General features: G+C 45.8%; 1 protein-coding gene across 9 annotated transcripts in view; it reads right to left on the bottom strand.

Moving 5' to 3' along the window:
- The window catches only part of LOC119172975 (cell adhesion molecule Dscam1-like), a 2,235,730-nt gene that overhangs the window by 529,615 nt on the left and 1,687,323 nt on the right, over nt 1–18,792 (bottom strand). For all 9 annotated transcript variants that reach the window (XM_075891768.1, XM_075891770.1, XM_075891774.1 and 6 more), the window contains one exon: nt 12,801–13,021. In XM_075891768.1, coding sequence (XP_075747883.1) covers nt 12,801–13,021 — 221 coding nt within the window. The remainder of the gene's footprint in view (nt 1–12,800; nt 13,022–18,792) is intronic.

The raw sequence follows: 18,792 nt of genomic DNA, 5'->3' as shown, positions 1-18,792 counted from the left end.
AACGGCCCCATTAACTAAGCGAGTGCGAATGAGGCTTCTATACAGGTTTATGAGACATTGCCTGTCACTACCCCACGTAGTACGTGACAACACTCTTTCAACATTCATGGCTTTTCAACAATTAGTTTTTAAATACTTGATGTTCGGTACGAAGGTCAACTTGTTGTCCAAGATTAAGCCTAAGAATTTATGCTCCACTTTGACAGACAGATGTTGACCGTTCAGTTAACTGTCGAATTCTGAGTACATGCCTCTCTAAGTACAAGGAATGAGACACTGGTGCTTTTTTTGCGGGTTTAGTCAGAATTCGTCTTCTGCTGGCCATTTGGAGACCTTGTTTAAACCTAACTGAACCTGCCGCCCACACATTGCCAGGTTGCATAACTTGAAGCCAAGCTGAATGTCATCGACATTTGTACAATAGAACAAGTTGCGGGGGACGGACAGGTGCAAGGAATTCATTTTGATAATAAAAAGTGTACAACTAAGTACACCACATTGCGGTACTTCCGTTTCATGCCCAAATGTTTGGAAGAGAATACTGCCCACGGGGACACGGAACGTCCAATTGAACAAGTAACTCTCGATTATGGAAACCATTCTACCGGGCACACCGAAGTGAGACAGGTCTCTTAATATGCCAACACGCCAGGTTGTGTCGAATGCCTTCTCGATATTGAGAAACACAGAGAGGAAGTATTGTTTGAGAACGAAAGCGTCTCGGATCTCTGCCTCAATGCACACCAGATGGTCGGTGGTGGATCTACCCTCTAGAAACCCGTAGTGGAGTCGGTCGAGCAGATTGTGTGTTTCGAGGAAATATAAAAGTCGGCGGTTTATCATCTTTTCAAAATGTTTACAAAGGCAGCTTGCAAGTGCAATGGGCCTATAACTCGCAACTGAGGAAGGGTCCTTGCCTTGTTTCAAAATAGGGATGATAATAGCCTCTTTCCAGGAAGCAGGGATGGTGAAAGTAAGCCAGATAGCATTGTATAGGTAGAGTAAAGTTTTTCGCGTTTTCAGTGGCAGGTTTTTGAACATTTCATACGTGACACAGTCGTAGCGTGGGGCAGAATTGCTGCAGGAGTTTAGTTATGTTTGTAGCTCATATAAGTTGAAAGGTTGGTTGAATGCCTCCCAATTTGTGCACTTGTATTCTAGTTTCTGCTTTTTTATCCTTGCTTTGTATCTTTGGAAAACTTCAGTATAGTGAGACGAGCTAGACAACTGCTCGTAGTATGCACCAAGGAAGTTCGCCTGATCTTCCAGGCTGTCACCCGGTGTGTTTACGAGTAGAAGTGAGTGTTCTTGTCTTCCTGCTACCCTACCAACCATGTTCCAGACTTTAGCATCTTGTGTATATGAATTTATCCCTGATAAAAACTTGTGCCAGCTTTCTCTTCTGGACTGCCGACGAGTTCTCCTGCCTTGAGACTTAATTTTTTAAAGCTGACAAAATTTTCGGCTGCCGCTGAATTCTGAAGAAACCTCCATGCCCTGTTCTGCTCCTTTCCCACATTCCGACACTCATTGTTCTACCATGGGACACGTCGCTTGCCAGGAATACCAGATGTTTGCGGTATGCACTTGGCTGCTGCATCAGAAAGAAAAGCTGTGAAATACTGCACAGCTTCATCTATGTTTAACCTACATATATCAGTCCAACCTAAGCGAGTAGTGTTGTGAAACTGTTCCCAGTCCTCTTTGTCTGTCTGCCATCTGGGAACATGTGGAGGACCTTTTTCTAGTGGTGTACTTGGAATTATCAGAAAGTGATCACTTCCGAAATGATTGTTGATAACTTTCCATTGAAGTAGGGAGGGGTACAAGCGATGGCGACACAATGCTGAGATCTATGCATGAGTAGGTTTTGTAGGCAAAGCCAAAGTATGTTGGCTTTTTTTTAATTAACAGACACGCACCCGAAGAAAAGAGGAGTTTTTCGATTAGGCGACCTCGCGCATCGCAGCGAGAGTCGCCCCATAGACCATTATGTGCATTCAAGTCGCCAAGGACCACATAAGGTTCCAGTAGTTCATGTATCAGTGACTGGAATTCGTGTTCTTCGAGACGGTACTGTAGCGGTATGTAAACTGAGCAGATGGTTACAACTTTGTTCAAAAGATCTGCACGAACAGTCACTGCCTCAAGGGATGCTTCTAGCGGTAGATGTGTACATGCTACGCCCTGATCAACTATAATGGCCGCACCACCAGTTGACGCTACAGCGTCTTTGCGGTCCTTTTTGAATGTTACATATTGACGTAGAAAATTGGTGTTTTTTGGAATTAAAGCGTGTCTTTTGTACACACAGCACTTTTGGGGAACGTTTATGTACAAGTTTTTGGACATCGTCGAGGTTTCGAAGTAGTCCTCTGACGTTCCATTGTATAACTTGTGTCTCCATTATGGAAGTAAAGAAATGCTGTGTGTACGAAACGAGTGTGGGTGGTGTTTCAAGAGAAAAGTGACTTATCTTACAGAGCCTTTAGAAGGCTCTGTTTGACCATTTTGTCTTTTTTAGAGTGGTCGAGGAAACCTCGCCGCTCCTTTGGCGCAATCTGCGCTGGTGCAGTGGATGTGTCCATCGCCTCAGAAGAGACGACAGACAATGTTGTTTTCGTTGTAGGTTTCATCTTGACTGACAGAGCCTTCAACCCCACCGGGCTGGAGGTCGAGGGAACCTCTTTAGTTTCTGTAGTGCCCTGGCTGCTGCCAGGGTTCACAGGGGCTGTGCCAGGGTTCACAAGGAGGGTGGGGCAGCCGAGGCTGCTCCCCCCGTGGGGGCTTGTGGCGCTTGCCTCCGCACGCTGGGCGTGGTCCAAGGCATTGCCGAAAACCGAAGTGGTGCTGACCCCCTCGAACCACTTCGGCATACGATGTGTTCCCAGCAAAATGCAGGAAAACGTGCTGCTGCACTTCACGGAAGCTAGTATTCAATTTAAACTTTGTGATTAATATTTCTTTTTCTCTTTTCCAGGCCACGCATGACCTGGAATATGCGGGATGGTCCCCCTCACAGTTTGCGCAGTGGACTTGTGACTTACAGTCATCGTCAGCGGTATGACCTTTGGTGCCGCATTTCGCGCAGGTAAGGTGTCCTCGGCAGCTCTGGGAGCCGTGCCCGAACCTTTGACGTTTAAAGCAGTGCCGCGAGATGGGTATGTATGATCTGACTGCCAGTTTAAAATATCATGTTGCTATTCCAGTGGGGAGAGTGCTAGATGCGAAAGTGAGTATGATGTGTTTCGTTGGGGTTTCTTTCTTTTCTCTTCTTATTTTGATTCGCTGCACCTGGATGACATTTTCGTCTTTCATGCCTGTAAGAAGTTCCTCATCAGAGAGGTCCATCGGGTCTCCATCTGATACAACACCATTCACGGTGTTCATGGTTCGATGCGGTGTGATTGTGATAGGCTGATCACCAAATGATGTAAGGTTATGTAGTCTCTGGTACTGTGCGTAGTCTTTCATTTCGAGTAGCAGGTCACCACTGGTGGTCTTTGTGGCTTTGTAGCCCGCACTTAGTGTTTCTATAAGGCATTTGGACACAAGAAAAGGTGAAATGCTTCTAGCTTTCTCTTCTGTACTTTCGCAGTGGATCATGTGGTAGTTCGGGAAGTTATTTCTCTTGTTCGGAAAAAACTCAAAAACTGCATCGATGCGCCGCCTCCTAGAGGGGCGATTGGTTGTGAAAGGGCTAGGAGTTCCCAGTAACCTATTCGGCGGCCATGCCAGCCATCGACCACGGATCTCAACAAGGGGATGCTGCGAGACGCAAAGAAGACGCAAGTGCCAGCCGTACATGGCCGCAATAACCTATTATAACTACCCGAGGTTGGATATCTACACCAGTTTAACCCTTGCCGCCAAGAATCGTGGAAGTAGATAGAAGTGAGGAGAGGACAGGAAAGATCAAATGTAGATGAAAAGACGAAGATTGAGAGAGAGGAGGAGACAGGAAGAGGCAAATGCCGATTTCCCCTGGGTAGGTCAATCCAGGGGCGCCGTCTACGTGAAGCCGGGGTCAAAGGGGTGTGTTGCCTCTGCCGGGGGGGGGGGGCGGCGTCACCCGGCGTCGACTCAACCCCCAGGATCCCCTTTTCCCCGGACACGGCAAAGCCATGCACGGCTAGGCGTAGGAGGGAGTCGAAACTCCCCCGTTATCTCGGGTCCGTGGTGTCGCTACACACCAAACGCCTACTTTTGCAGACGCCCCTGCGGGGGCAAGAAAAAGTAAGCTGCTACGATTTTCAGCGATTGCTCCTGGAGTTTCAGCGTAAAACTTCGAAGTGGTCCGAAATAGGCTTCGCTCTACGGCAGGCTGGCTGGCAACCAGTGTGGGAGTTGTGCCGGCGACGCACTGGTCTCGTTGCCGCCGATGGTGACTTCTCAGAGTGTCACCAGTGGCCGTGTATAGGTGTTTTGTGGGGTCATCAGTATTTCATTGGCTGCGTCATCTAAGCGTTAAGAAGGCCTTGCTATACTGTCGGTATCAAGCCGGCATCGATTCGAGCTCACATTGTGTGTCGGGCCGCCGTAGCGAGCTCTACGAGCTAGCTAGCACCGACTAGGGGCGAGGCAATTAATGTGTTTTACAAGAAATAAAGGCTGCTGAGATGAATAACAGTCTTCTGCGCCTTGCAACCACATCTGTCAAATGACCAACTCGAAGGCGAGAACCAAACGAGGCGGTGACACACAGAAACAGCGCACGGCATGCATGCATGCATGCCTATGCAAAGATGCGAGCAACTGGAACAGGTACTGCGAACCATCTTGTTCGTTTAACTCTATCGCTTTGTATATAGCGTAAACTGCGTGGATTACGGACACCTATTCCTGTGCATCGGAGAAATAACGAGACGTGAAATGCACATCAGCAAGCATTTTGTGATCGCCAGCTGTCATTCATAAATTACCGTGCCATGCTCGTGAGTGAAGCCTAGTTGTCGAACGCGGTAGCGGCGGTCTACCTCGGTGCATCGCTGGAGCTGCTGAATGTGCCGTTGATGTGTTCAATCGAGACTGCGCAGGCTTTGTGAGTGATTCAGTGTATATTACGGATTCACAAACAGTACTGCTAATGCAAATTTAGCCCGTATGACAGAGCGCCAACTTATAGACCTTTTTCGCTATAGTTAAAATATATGGGATATTAAGCAGGCTTACGACAAAAGGCATGTGTGTTAAAGTGCTTACATCAGGTCACCGCAACTTCATACCTACACCGCGCCTCTTTATTGCTTAATTACTAGCAAAAATAGGGTCCCTACAGGGCTACATGAGAGGTCAGAATGTGGTGCCTATATATACCCGGTGGCAGAATCGTAGGTGTGTAGCGTGGGTGGCATGCTGTGGTGAGTGTGAATGGTGCAATAATAGGTAAACGTTGCGTCCATGCTTTTGTACTGTAATTGTTGTTGTGTACTTCAAAGGTAATGTAATTAAAGTTACGTTTGCGAATGGTACGGCTGCTGAAGTGATTTTTTTCTCTGTTCATGTAAAAAAATTACTCCCATACCGACCTGAAAAAGTTCCCCGATGGATGTGAATACAAAACCCTCTGGCACCATCTCCGGACGGTGTTTATAAAACTCGCATCGGGGTGTGCGCTAGAGCACAATGTCATTTACTCCCACGTCGGCTTATTTCTGTTTACAGTGTAGTCATGTTCTCACATGACACACATCTCATGATTATCATGTTTGCACTTGCCACATACCTTCGTCATCCATTGACGTCTCGTAATACAACATTTGGCATATGTGAAGCTAGCGAAATGGCCATGAGCGCATCATGAGTGTTGCATGTAGTCATGTTGTTACATGACACTCACGCCATGATTTTAATGTTTGGATGTGTCATTTACCTATGTGGTCTGTTGGCGTCACGTAATACCGAGTTTGGCACATGTGAAGCTAGCGAAATGGCTGCGAACGCATTATGAGCATAGCATGTACTCATGTTGTTACATGACACGCATCTCATGTTTATCATGTGAATCATGTCTTCGTCTTCCATTCACGTACTTGAAGACCAAGTTTGGGATAATTGAAGCTAGCGAAACGGCCGCCAGCATATTATGAGCGTAGCATGTAGTCATGTTGCTACATGCCACGCATCTCATGATTACCCTGTTTGCTACAGTCACATACCTTCGTCAATCATTTACGTACCCTAACACCAAATTTGGTATAAGTGACGCTAGCGAAACGGCCGCGAGCGCATCAAGAGCGTGGCATGTAGTATTGTTCTTACATGACACGCAAGTGATGATTTTTATGTTATTGTCTGTCGCTTGTGTTCGGCATGCCATCATGTCTTATTATATCAGTTTTGCAACATGCCATGCGAACGAAACCACCGCGAGAGCTGCAGGACCATGAAATGTCAATCATAACATTCATGGCATACGTGTCATGATTTTCATGTTATGACTAGTTCAATATGTTCTTCATACAGTCACGTTAAGCCATAGCAACTTTGGTATTGATACCGTCATCGAAACGGCCAAGATAGCTAAATGTCGTAGGTGGCTAGGTAGATAGATATGCTCAAAGTCGCGAAAGTTCGCTAAAAACTGCTTCGCACTAAAAAAGAAGAAACCATTATTCTTTCTAGGCTGGGTTCTCGCGTGCGAAACGCCGTTATGGTCGCTACGCAATGCATTTACATTTCCTCACTATTCCTTCAGGGAGGTGGGGGCATTTTTTCTCAAGTACTTGATGGCTCAACGCGTTGTTCAGTTGCATGTTTCTCTCACCATAATTTTGGAGGTGCATTTCGCCGAAATAATTGAGATTACGTGCGGTTCACGTTGTGGCGGAACATCTTAATGCTGTCAGATTCTGTCTTTATGGAGAATCGTAGCGACGGTGCTGTCGCGTTCGAAACTACCAGCTTAGATAGCCACCCATTTAATTCATTTTCCTTGCAGCTGATTGCCTGTAAATGTACTTGACGTGCGAGACCAGTCGTCGCCTCATGGACGCGAAGGTTGTTTAAATATTATTTTTGCCCCATCGCTTAGTGCGCCATTTACAATGTTCATTTCATCTTCCTGGCGTTTGCGTTGGAACCGTTGCTATCAGCAGTGCTGCCATCGAAGTGATCATTATTGTTTGTAACGACGTGGTAGGTCACACCAGCATTTCACGCAAAACAGGGTATACGACTACACAATGCCTGCACTACTGAAAATTCTGGGTTGGTGGATGCTGGAATCGTTGGTGGATATGGTGAAAAAAAATAGTGGATATGGTGGAAACTGCAGAGGGCATAATAGCTGATGGCGGCGAGAGTGGAAAAAATGATGGCAGATGGTGGTGGTGGTGGCGACCCAATGGTGGTGACGGTAGAAAATGACGGCTCATGATGGTGAGGCAAAACGTGTTTGGTGGAAGGCTTGGGGAGCAAGGTGGATGACGGTGGCATGATAAAAAGCACATGACAGAATGTGAAATCACTTATTTGTAGTGTTTAATTTTTTAATGAGCAGAGATATATGTTTACGATAAAAAAAACAACGCTGCTCATAATGCTTTCTAGTACGTTTCTTTTTATTTCTGTGGTGTCAACAACGCTTCCATTTTTGTGGAGCATAGAATATGCGGCCGGGAATATGTTTACATTTCGCGCACGTACCTACATCAGTTTGACATCCACGATGTGTTTCTTTGCAGTGGTGTTTAGAAGACTTGAGTTGTCACTATAAACGTTACAATAAATGTTTTACATCGGTGAGCAGTTGTCAACAAATAAATGGGCTTCAGTTCGCCATAGCCTCTTTCTATGTTACAGCAGAACACAGCGGTCACTTGATGTCGCCACGCTAGAAACGCAACTCTGGTAATTCTCGCACGCTTGATTGTTAGAGCCGTACTTTTAAGTTAACAAAGTGCGTGCGAATATGCATAAACTTTCATTTTCGACATGCGTCGAGATGAGCCCCTGCGAATTTGACTTTCACCCTTCTGTTCTACCACCATGATTTCCAACAAAGGTTAGTCATACCGACCGAGCCCGTACAAGTGTTATCGGCGCTTCTGGGTTTCAGAATACACGATTATGACGAGTAAAAATGACAATACAGCACAACTGCGGCATAATTTACCCTAAATGAAGCCTTTCTTATTGTGTACGATGTCCGCGCAAGAAGCGACAAACATCGATGCGACGCGCTCGCAGCACTTCCACCAAATGTACGCCTCCCCTCACCGACAGCCGCCGGTCGCACACGCCGGCGCTTCGCTGGCTCTTATGCGAGAACATAGACACGTCAACTTGTATGCTTACTGAACCAATATGATAGCATAATGTTTCTGGCACACTGCATTCGTTTTGGACTAGCCGTTATGTAGCTGTTTTTAGCGACAGAGCAACAGCGGTGCGCTGGCACGACTGCAGTGTGTGTTGCGCAAACAACATCAAAATCAATTGTGTGGGCGTATCTATCGATTGAGCATAGAAGCGTCATAAAGCCTGAACTGATATAGCCCTTTGTAAGGAGCCAGAAACTGATAATAAAGTTGGCAGTAACCGCCGATAAACTCTACCTGCTCCTCAGTCCACTGAGTTGTTTTTTTTTTGTCCTTGCGGTTGTAAATTGTAACAAAAACATAGCGCTGTTGCCATTATCGCAGTGGCAATCGTTACAGGCAGCAGTTTTTCTTGTTTATCAAATGTACAAATTTTAGTAGCAGGCGCAGATCCCGTCACTCCCTATTAAACTAAAAAACACTGAAGTCATAGAGTGACTGAACACAGTCACTCTATGACTTTAGTACTTCTTTAACACCCGTACCGCCATCTGTCGGCGTGGCGCAGTAGTCAGTGTACTCAGTTCATAACTCGCAGGGGCTAGGTTCGATCCCATGCCGGCGCACCTTTTTCTTTACGGGTGCTTGATACATTCTTTTTTATACAATTATTTTTATTATTTATTTAGCGGAAGCCCGTCATGGTGGCTCTGACGCTGTTTTGCGCTCTAGCATTGCTGGCTGGAGCGCGCCATCCGCCATCCGCTCTACCATACGCCAACATACACCATCTGCCACCATTTCCACCGCCATAATCCACCAAAATTGTTGATTGTGGACGTTTTTTCAATAGGGTGGCGGCTTACCAGAAGAAACAGGTACAACCCGAGTAAACGAACATATCCCAACGTTTCTAAAATCATTGTGTGTGAGTCAGTACATTTTCATTCATTTTCCGAATATGTGAAGTTTTGGACTTATGACAGCCAGATTCATGTATAGTCTCCTGTTGAAGAAAACGCAACTGATGATTTGCGAAAAATTAAACGCCCACTGTCGTGCAAACAGGAAATCTTCACTCGTGCTTTCGTGTTCGAAACCTCTTCGCCAACCAACATGTTCAAGGCAGTGTATATCTGTTCACGTGGCCTGGTTTTGTGGCTTTTGTGCCCGAAACGCATTCACTATATTGAAAAAGAACTTAGTTGAGGAGGAAAACATACCGTTTACGTTCGTATAAACTGTAGGGAACGAGGATTTCTTGCGTTTCAGTCTGAGCAACAACCAAATGAGGTCATATACCTGCACTTCGCTACTTCAACTTTTTACCAGCCCGAACGCACGTGGTCTTTCAAGGAAGAACGCTAGGTTATACTTGAAACTCGACACTTGAAACATCCGAAAATGAATTAGGTTGAGTAAGCGTGGCTTGGGCCTCGTCTGTGAGGTCCGTTGTTTACGGGAAAATGGCAGGGTTCGTGGTTACTACGCGCCACATCGTTGAAACACACTATGATGGTGTTGTCAGGAGAGATATTTTTATATACAGGTGAGGCGTACTATGAGTATTTCCAGTTAAGATTACCAAAATGTCAAAAGACGATGTAAATTAATATACGTCAAAACGCTCGCCAGTATAAAGGCTGGTGCACACCGGCGACTAGCAGCGGTCACGCGACCGTTCGCGACTAGCGACCAAAATGCGACTGATGGTCACACTGGCAGAGGTTGCATGCGAGCGACCGGAAGTCGCAAAACCGGAGAATCACGTCCGGATTTAGCTATCAGCGAGAACTTTGGAGATCAGCGGCTATCAGCCGATTGTCACCAGCTGATTGAGCAGAGTGAACCGAGTGCGCCGCATTTATTGTTTTCGTCCATTCTCGCACAGCGTTCCCAACAGCGTCAAGTTCCATTCAAACGAAGAAAAAGACATTGTCTTGTTGCTGGTACGCTGTGCCATGGTGTCAGCGCTGGCATCACAGATGCTTCCAAAGAAAAAAAGCCGGTAGTGGGTGTGACCGTCCTTTCGATCGCGGGAGTTAGCCGGCCATGCAAGCCGCCTGCCTGCCTCCGAAGCTGCTCTGAGACGACGAGGAGTAATTCCGAGAGTCGTACGTATTCAGAAACGGTCCTTAAATTTGACTTGACTTGCCACAGCCTAAAATGAAGCACAGACGCGTCTCGAACGCGGTGTCATAAGTCGTTGCCAAGGCATGAAGCACAAACGCGTTTCAAATGCGCTGCAATAAAGGCGGTGACAAGTCAAGTTCAAGACAAAAAAATTGTATGAATACGGGGAAAAGATAGTGCACATTTCATTTTCTTATTCCTTTGATGGTGTTTAGCTTCTTGCGAATGTCCCCACGTAAATTCGACACTTTGCTCGAGTTGCTGCGCCCCGCCATCTCCAAGCCAAGTATTCCGTGGTGGCCGTGGTGCCACAAACCCAGAGGAACGTACTCGTTTGTATCTGGTGGCAGGAAGCCAGCGCAATGCAAAAAACAAAAAAATTGAGCATCGCTGATTGGTTCCAGGAGCTTTGCAACTGAAGTCGCGCGACTGAAATAATGGTCAGGAAGCGACCAGGAAAATGATCAGGAAGCACTCGCTTTGCGACCATTTGCGACCATTGGCGACTGTTAGCGACCAGTCGCAAATGGTCGCGCGACCGCTGCTAGTCGCCGGTGTGTACCAGCCTTTACAGTATTACTCGGGGAATGCACTTTCCGAATGAGAACATCACGCTAACAACCTAACTTCATTTGTGACACTTCGGCACACTATTTCGCCATCCCGGAGTTTATGGCTAGTTTTAATCACGTTAGCACCACTTACCACAGTTTCCTATAGTATCCATTTTTTGGTGTAACAACGAAAGCATCAATTATAACTGCAAATCTACCGTTTCGACGAGAGTCTGCTTATCTTACACAACAAATCAATCAAGCAAACCTCGAGGTGGTTAAAGGTGGGAAGTAGACCTGAAGCGCAAGCCGTAAAAAAGTGTGCGTGTGCCACCTCTCGTTTAGTCCTTGGAATGTCCGCTGGATGGCGGTGCTTCTTTATAGGGAATATATGATTAAAAGGTGCGAGATGGTGGTACTTGGAGTGTTGAATAGATGGACGAACGGACACACAGACAGATGGATAGATGGACGCATGAACGGACGCAGGGGCGGATGCATGGACGAACGCATGGACGGATGCACGAACAGACGCACGCACGGACGGGCGGGTGGACGCATGGACGGTCACACAGACGGACGCATGCACGGATGGAAGCAAGAACAATTGAACGGACGGATGCTCCGCCCATTCACTCCATCATTCACTGCGTGGATATGCTGCCAATTTTTTTCTCGCGTTTGAGCTACTCAGAGACACAACAGCCTCGCGGCGCCACACCACTGAAGAAACTGCCTGTCACACATGCGCACACCAGAAAATCGTACTCCTGCACGGGAAACGAAACCAGCTACCACACGCACACGAGCACACACAAAAAGAAGCAAGAGAAAGCACACGGAGACGCTGAAATCCTCACGCAACCACATTGAAAAACAATGTATCGTCTGCTTTGATTGGTGAAGTGTCAGGGCCCTGAAAAAATTCATGGAATATCCACGGAGTGAATGATGATGAGTGGGGCAAAGCGTCCGTCCATGCGTCTATCTATACATCCGTCCGTCTGTCCATGCGTCTGTTCCTCTGAGCGTCTTTTTGTCCATCTGTCCATCCGTGCGTCTCTCTGTCCATCTAGATCACCGTCTCTCTATCCATCCATATAGTGAAAATTTCAAGTACAACCATCTTGCATATTTTATTCATATATCATAACATACAAGTACTGCCATCCAGTGGAAATTCCAAGGGCTAATCCAGAGGTGGCTACCTACTACTACTACTACTACTAATATAACATATATCGGGAATGCACGTTCACGGTCAAAGGAACTTCGCCCCTAAAAAGCGGCTGCAACTGTCAAATAATCAGAGAAGCACTCGCCATTGCCGGCGACGTGACGCAACAGCCCGCACCTCTTTTTTATCCAGCGGCCGTGGTCGAGCATTTCCCCCGACCAAGCGGCCGGGATTCTATCGCGCGTCGAACACGATAGCCCAAGTGCTGAGGAAGCATCGCGCACTGGCATGACCTTGTTGCACCGGTTTCTTTGCAGTCGTGCATTACGTTGTTTTATTTTGCGCTGTGCGAAACTACCATTTCCGCCTCCTATGTGATGGGTAGTCATGAGCTTCTTCTCGGAGATCTTTGCGAATGTTTTAAGAAAGACAGACATAACCGCGGCGAAATGATAGGCGGATCGCTGGTATTTGTATAACAATAAACAAGTAGGTTTTATACTACAATACCCGATCGCCCTGGTAGAGGCCTCGAAAATTTCATCAGCGTGGATTTATTTATTGGGCATCAATATCTAACACGTAAATTCTATTAAAGGCATATAAATTTCAAACCAGCAAATAGTATTTAAGTTACCGAAGCAACAAGAACGATGGAAGCCAACGCCCACTTACACTGCTTATTCGTCGGCGACAATTCAATCCTAAGTGTTCGCTCTTGTTCTTCTTGTTTGGCAGGTTTGCTGGCCGGCTTGTTGACCTGTTTGTTTTTCTGATACTGAAGTTTGTGTTGTGGCGGCTGTTGTTGCTGCTGCTGGGACAACAGCTGTTGCGATCCGGCGTTGCTAGAAGCTTTCGAGGTCGCCACCGACTGAGATTTCCGTACTGGAGATGACCTGCGAATATTGGATTGTGTAAAGAGTGTACTCTTGCCTCACCCCGAGTGCAAGCGACTCAAATGACCTAACGTTACAGCTAGCACATTGCTGCTGCGATATAGGCAACTACGAAGAGAGGACGTGCGAAGGCAGCGTGGCGGTCGCCAAATACATTTCTGATTGTTGCCATAGCTTATCGGCTGCATAATGACATGTTATTGCAACCCCGTGGACACCGAGGCACCAGAACAACCTGTTTTCCACAACTATCAGCTATACAACGTAAAAACACACTCGATAAGGCTGTCCCATTGGAAACAAATAAGCAGCATCCGAAGACACATAACAGGATAGCAATTTCATTTGTTAAAATAGTGTTGCGAATACTTGCAGTAAGAGAAAACCCAAACATTTGTTATGAATGTTGTATTCCTTACCATTAACAACGCTTGTTTTCTTGAACTGTGTACCTCAGAAAAAATACACAATCTCATTATGACATTCTGAAAAGGCCTTCCTGGTTTGTTCTTTATTCGCGAACTAATCATGGTTTGAGAAGACTTCAACACTGTATTCCTGCTTGTTTTAACATGTCTGAAAATAAAAACATCGACATCTTTATTATACATAAAAAAAAACTTAAGAACCTTCTTATCCAGAATGGCGGCGTGTAGTTTAGTTTTTTCTAATTGTCCGGCTAAAATACTATATGTAAAACACCTTATAATAGTGCTCGTGTGTAACATGGCATCCTATGTTGTTTGCTCTTTTTGACATTTTTTTCGTTGTTTTTTTCACGAGTAAAAACATGCAACATTTCACTCGTCAGTGTTTTCCTTGTGCATCAAAACTTGTGCTTTTCGCATAGCCAGTGTTGTAAACGCCGTATAATCATTTTGTAATACTTTGGTATCCGTTTAGCAACGTATGCATTGTTCCATGATTGATCATAAGCATTTTTTCTTTTTTTATTTGTTGTTTTTCTCTCTTTGTGGTTTGCTTATTTTATGTTAACCTAAAACCGATGTAATTTTGATGAATTTTCTTTTTATTTCCTAATTTGTTGAAGTTTTGAAAATCGACGTCAAATTGTTTTTTATTGTTTGTGCTCTGCGGATTTTGTAATGTGAAGCGAAAAGGGGTAGGAGCCTCATCAAGCTGCTAATATAGCACCTTTTTGCTCTTATCCTTGCGTTTTCTTTTTCGCGACTCTGTGAAGAATATGCTCAGTAAAACTGAACCTGAAACTGAAACTAATAGACTTATCTTATTTCAGATAGGCAATATCTACTTCAGGTGGCTAGAGTTAGAAGGGGGTGGGTGAAGCCATTCTTCTCCTGCCAAGTTAATTGGATAAAGTTTCTGACCCCGAAATGTCGCTCATTCAAAGCAAATCTGCAGCAGCCTCTCAGACAGGTGAATATTAAAATCCGCAGATGGAAGTCGACGGGTACTTCTAGCGTGGCTGCGACTCGGCAAGGCCACGGTGCGCGATCATCTTTGCGTGGCGGGAATTCCCATTCTACGGCAGCGAGAGGAAGCGTGTCCGAAAGCTATACTCTATTTCAGAAGTTCTCTTCAGCACTGTGGAGACTACAGACCGCTCCGCGAACATGAAGGGTGATTAGCACCTCCACACGCATCCATCCAGGCCATGTCGACTGCTAACCGCATTCTCTATGCGTGCTCGTTGAGGATAATATGGCTTGTATATTAACCTAAAAATGCAGTAACACTGAGAAACAAGCAATCACACTAAGAAATCGAAGCATGGATTTGTTGCTCTGCTGAAGGTTTGTTGGCGCTCATGCCAGTGGTTAACCTCACTTTGTGGTGGTTTCTCTCCGACGCTGTTTTTAAATGCGAAGCAATTCTTACCGAACATCGGTGAGTTCACGCATATCTATCTATCTATCTATCTATCTATCTATCTATCTATCTATCTATCTATCTATCTATCTATCTATCTATCTATCTATCTATCTATCTATCTATCTATCTATCTATCTATCTATCTATCTATCTATCTATCTGTCTGTCTGTCTATCTATCTATCTATCTATCTATCTATCTATCTATCTATCTATCTATCTATCTATCTATCTATCTATCTATCTATCTATCTATCTATCTATCAATCTATCTATCTATCTATCTATCTGTCTGTCTGTCTGTCTGTCTGTCTGTCTGTCTGTCTGTCTGTCTGTCTGTCTGTCTATCTATCTATCTATCTATCTATCTATCTATCTATCTATCTATCTATCTATCTATCTATCTATCTATCTAGCTATCTATCTGTCTGTCTTTGTGTCTGTCTGTCTGTCTGTCTTTCTGCCTGTCTATCTATCTATCTATCTATCTATCTATATATATATATATATATATATATATATATATATATATATATATATATATATATATATATATATATATATATATATATATATATCTAGCCGCCTATGACTTTTAGCTCTCGTGGCCGTCTCGCTATAGGTTTCGATACCAAACTTATGACTGTATGACTGTATGACTGTATATTATGACTGTATGAAGAACATATTGTACTAGTCAAAACATAGAAATTATGACATATGTGTTGAGAATGTCATGATTTACTTTTCATGGTCCTGCATCTCTTGCGGTGGTTTCGTTCACTGAAAAACTGGTATAAAACATGAAAATCGGGACATGCGTGTCATGTAACAACTTGAGTACATGCCACGCTCATGATGCGCTCGCGGCCGTTCCGCAAGCGTCACCTATACTAAATTCGGTATTAAGATACGTGAATGGATGACGAAGCTATGTGGATGTAAAATCATAATCATGAGATACGTGTGATGTAGCAATATTACTACATGCCACGCTCGTGATGTTTCACTAGCTTCACCATTTCGCTAGCTTCACTTATACCAAATTTTGTATTATGGTATGTGAATGGATGACAAAGGTATGCTACTGGTGCAAACATGATAACTATGAGATGCGTGTCATGTAACAACATGACAACATGCTACGCTGACGATGCTCTCTTGACTGTTTCACGAGCTTCACATGGTATTGCGCAACGCGAATGAACGAAATAGGTAAATGACACATCCAAGCCTGATAATCTCGAATGCGTGTCATGTAACAACATGACTACATGCCACTCTCATGGTGCGCTCACGGCCATTTCACCAACTTCACATGTGACAAAATTCGCATTACGTGCCGTCAATGCATCGAGAAGGTATGTGACTGGTGCAAATAAAATTAAAAATATGAGATGCGTGTCACGTGAGAACACGACTGCATGCCACAGTCAAGGAGCCAATACTTTTCGACGTGACGTGGTGCGCGTGCTCACCGGCATTCATTTCGTCACGTCAAGCCGGCGTTGCCACGTCAGGTGATGGTCGTGCCATATGCAAGCAGGTGCGCCCCGTGCTTCGTTGCTTTGACACATGCGCGTTTCAGCGAATCCGCCGTCCCTCCGTCACGAAAAGAGGAAGACGCAGTGTTTGGGTAATGCATCGGCGCAAAATGCTGCATGTAGCATTTCCCGCTGGTTGCCATCGGGATGCGCCGACGAGCGCTAGTTGCGCCTGGCGTCAGTCTATGAAGTGCTCGTGTTTTGCTAATGTAGCGTTGCTGTGCCCAGCGTGCGCATGCGTCAACATCACATGGGTGTTTATTGGGCCCTTCATGATGCGCTCGCGGCCCTTTTGCTAGCTTTACTTTAGCTATACGAAATTTGTTGTTAATGCCGTCAATGAATGGCAAATGTACATGAATTGTGCGAACATGATAATCCTGACAAGAGCGTCATGTAAGGACATGCCAACATAACACGCTCTTACCATAGCATGCTCGCGGCCATTTCGCTAGCTCCCGATATACTAAATTTGGTATCACGTGACGTGCATAGATAAAGAGAAACGACACATCCAAACTTGCATGATAATCGTTACACGTAAGTCATGTACAGAATCTTTTACCTCAACCACGTAACAATGTGCTGATATTAAAGTGACATATCGACCTTTCTCATTCGTGCTTCGCATATTATCGATTCCCACTGTACGTGGGATCTGCAAATATTTTTGCTCTCGTAATACTGCTTTTCCGTCGAAGCGTTCTTTCGCGTCTCCCTGTGCGTTTCGCGTTTCCGCTGAGGGAGAGACAGATTAAACTTTTATTATTAACAAATCCAAAACGATCCTTCCTTAGATGGGGCCCTCAGTCCAGGGCTCCATTGTATTGCGCGACCCTGCGAGCCCGCTGGACCAGCTGCTGCTGTTCCTGTCGGCGTAAGCTGAGCAGTGCAGGCTCCCAAGAGGAAGGGGTGAGTGAGGTTGGGAACGGGAGGAACGCCCTGTGGGGCAAAGCATCCCCACGTGGAGTGGTAAACTGTCGGTATGGATCCACAGAAGGGTCAGTAGAAGGGGTAGAGAGTCTGATGAAATTGATTTAGCATATAAAGGCAAGAAAATGAATTTGTCTGTAGTGGCCACCAAGTGACAGCATCGGCTCTGTTAGGTGAAAGATGAGGGGAAGGATACGTATAACGGCTCTGTCTGTAGTACTCCAGCGTAGCGTTGTAGTTTAGTGGCTTTGTCGATCCATCGTCTGGATTGAACAGCTCTTCTGATGGTGCCCGGCTGGTCAGCTCTCGGGCAACCGCATGAACGCATTCATTACCATGGAGAGAGGCGTGTCCAGGAGTCCAGACAATACGCACAGGACGTTATGTGGGCGGTGAGACAGAAGAGAGGATATTGTGTGTATGTGCAGCCACAAGTCCTTGAGTGAAAGCACCACAACAAACTTGTGAATCTGTTGAAATTGTGACAGAGGAGTTATGTGACAGTGTCGTAGCGTGAACAACTACCAGAGCGAGAGCTCCCTCGTCTGCCAAACCACTGTCTGTAGTGCAAAGTGTGGCAGACGCCACAAGGGCGTCTCTGTCATGTAGGTTAAAAACATGGCGGATTTCTCTGGGTAGCGTGCCGCATCAGTGTAAACGAACTCACTTGCTGGATTCCGTGCCGACCGGTTGTGCCCTCACGATTTCCGACGTCGGCGTAGCTTTGGTCGACTGGGCTGGCCCTACGTCATCTCCTGACGCCGATCTCCGATGACAGCGTAGCTCTGACCTACTGGACTCCTCTTACGTCATCTCCTGACGCCGACAAGAGCTCTCGCAAGTGGTGCCCCGTCCTCGGACTCCTGCGACCGTGTTTTCATCTTTCCTATCTCTCCTATCTCTCATATGTCCTCACTCTCTGTCCCAGCGCATCTCTCTCTCTGTCTCTGTACCTTTAATCCTATCCTTTTAATCTCTCCTCACCCACAACCCTTGTGAGCTACTGTTGAGGTGTCGCACCCTAATGCAGACAGTGACGGGGCTCACTTTTCTCTTCTTTTCCGTCTTATAACCTCTCCCTCCCCCCATCAGTGTAAAGCACTTGTAAGTCTGTGGTACCATCAACTAAGACGCGTGTCATAGCCTGATCTCGGGCAAGTACACGACCGGCGTGGCGGGAGGTATTCATATTGCGTTGAATCAGAGGCACTTTATTGAGTGTGCGGGTAGTAGAAGCAAGTTCATGTCGCGGTACCTGTGCAGGTTTTTCGGGAATCGGGTAGTGAAGACGAGACAGGATGGCGCAGCCCTGACAGGTCTGCCTGAGCTGGTGGAGCTGACTATTGTGCTGGGCCTCGATGAGTTCAGTTACGGTGTTGTGGGCAATTATTTGAAGGTGGCGTTGTGTAGATGCGTGTGGAGGCAAGCCGAGAGCTGCCTT

This window comes from Rhipicephalus microplus, chromosome 4 (genome assembly GCF_043290135.1).
Source record: "Rhipicephalus microplus isolate Deutch F79 chromosome 4, USDA_Rmic, whole genome shotgun sequence".
In the NCBI taxonomy this organism is placed as follows: domain Eukaryota; kingdom Metazoa; phylum Arthropoda; class Arachnida; order Ixodida; family Ixodidae; genus Rhipicephalus; species Rhipicephalus microplus.
This window is presented reverse-complemented; position numbering and strand designations above follow the sequence as displayed.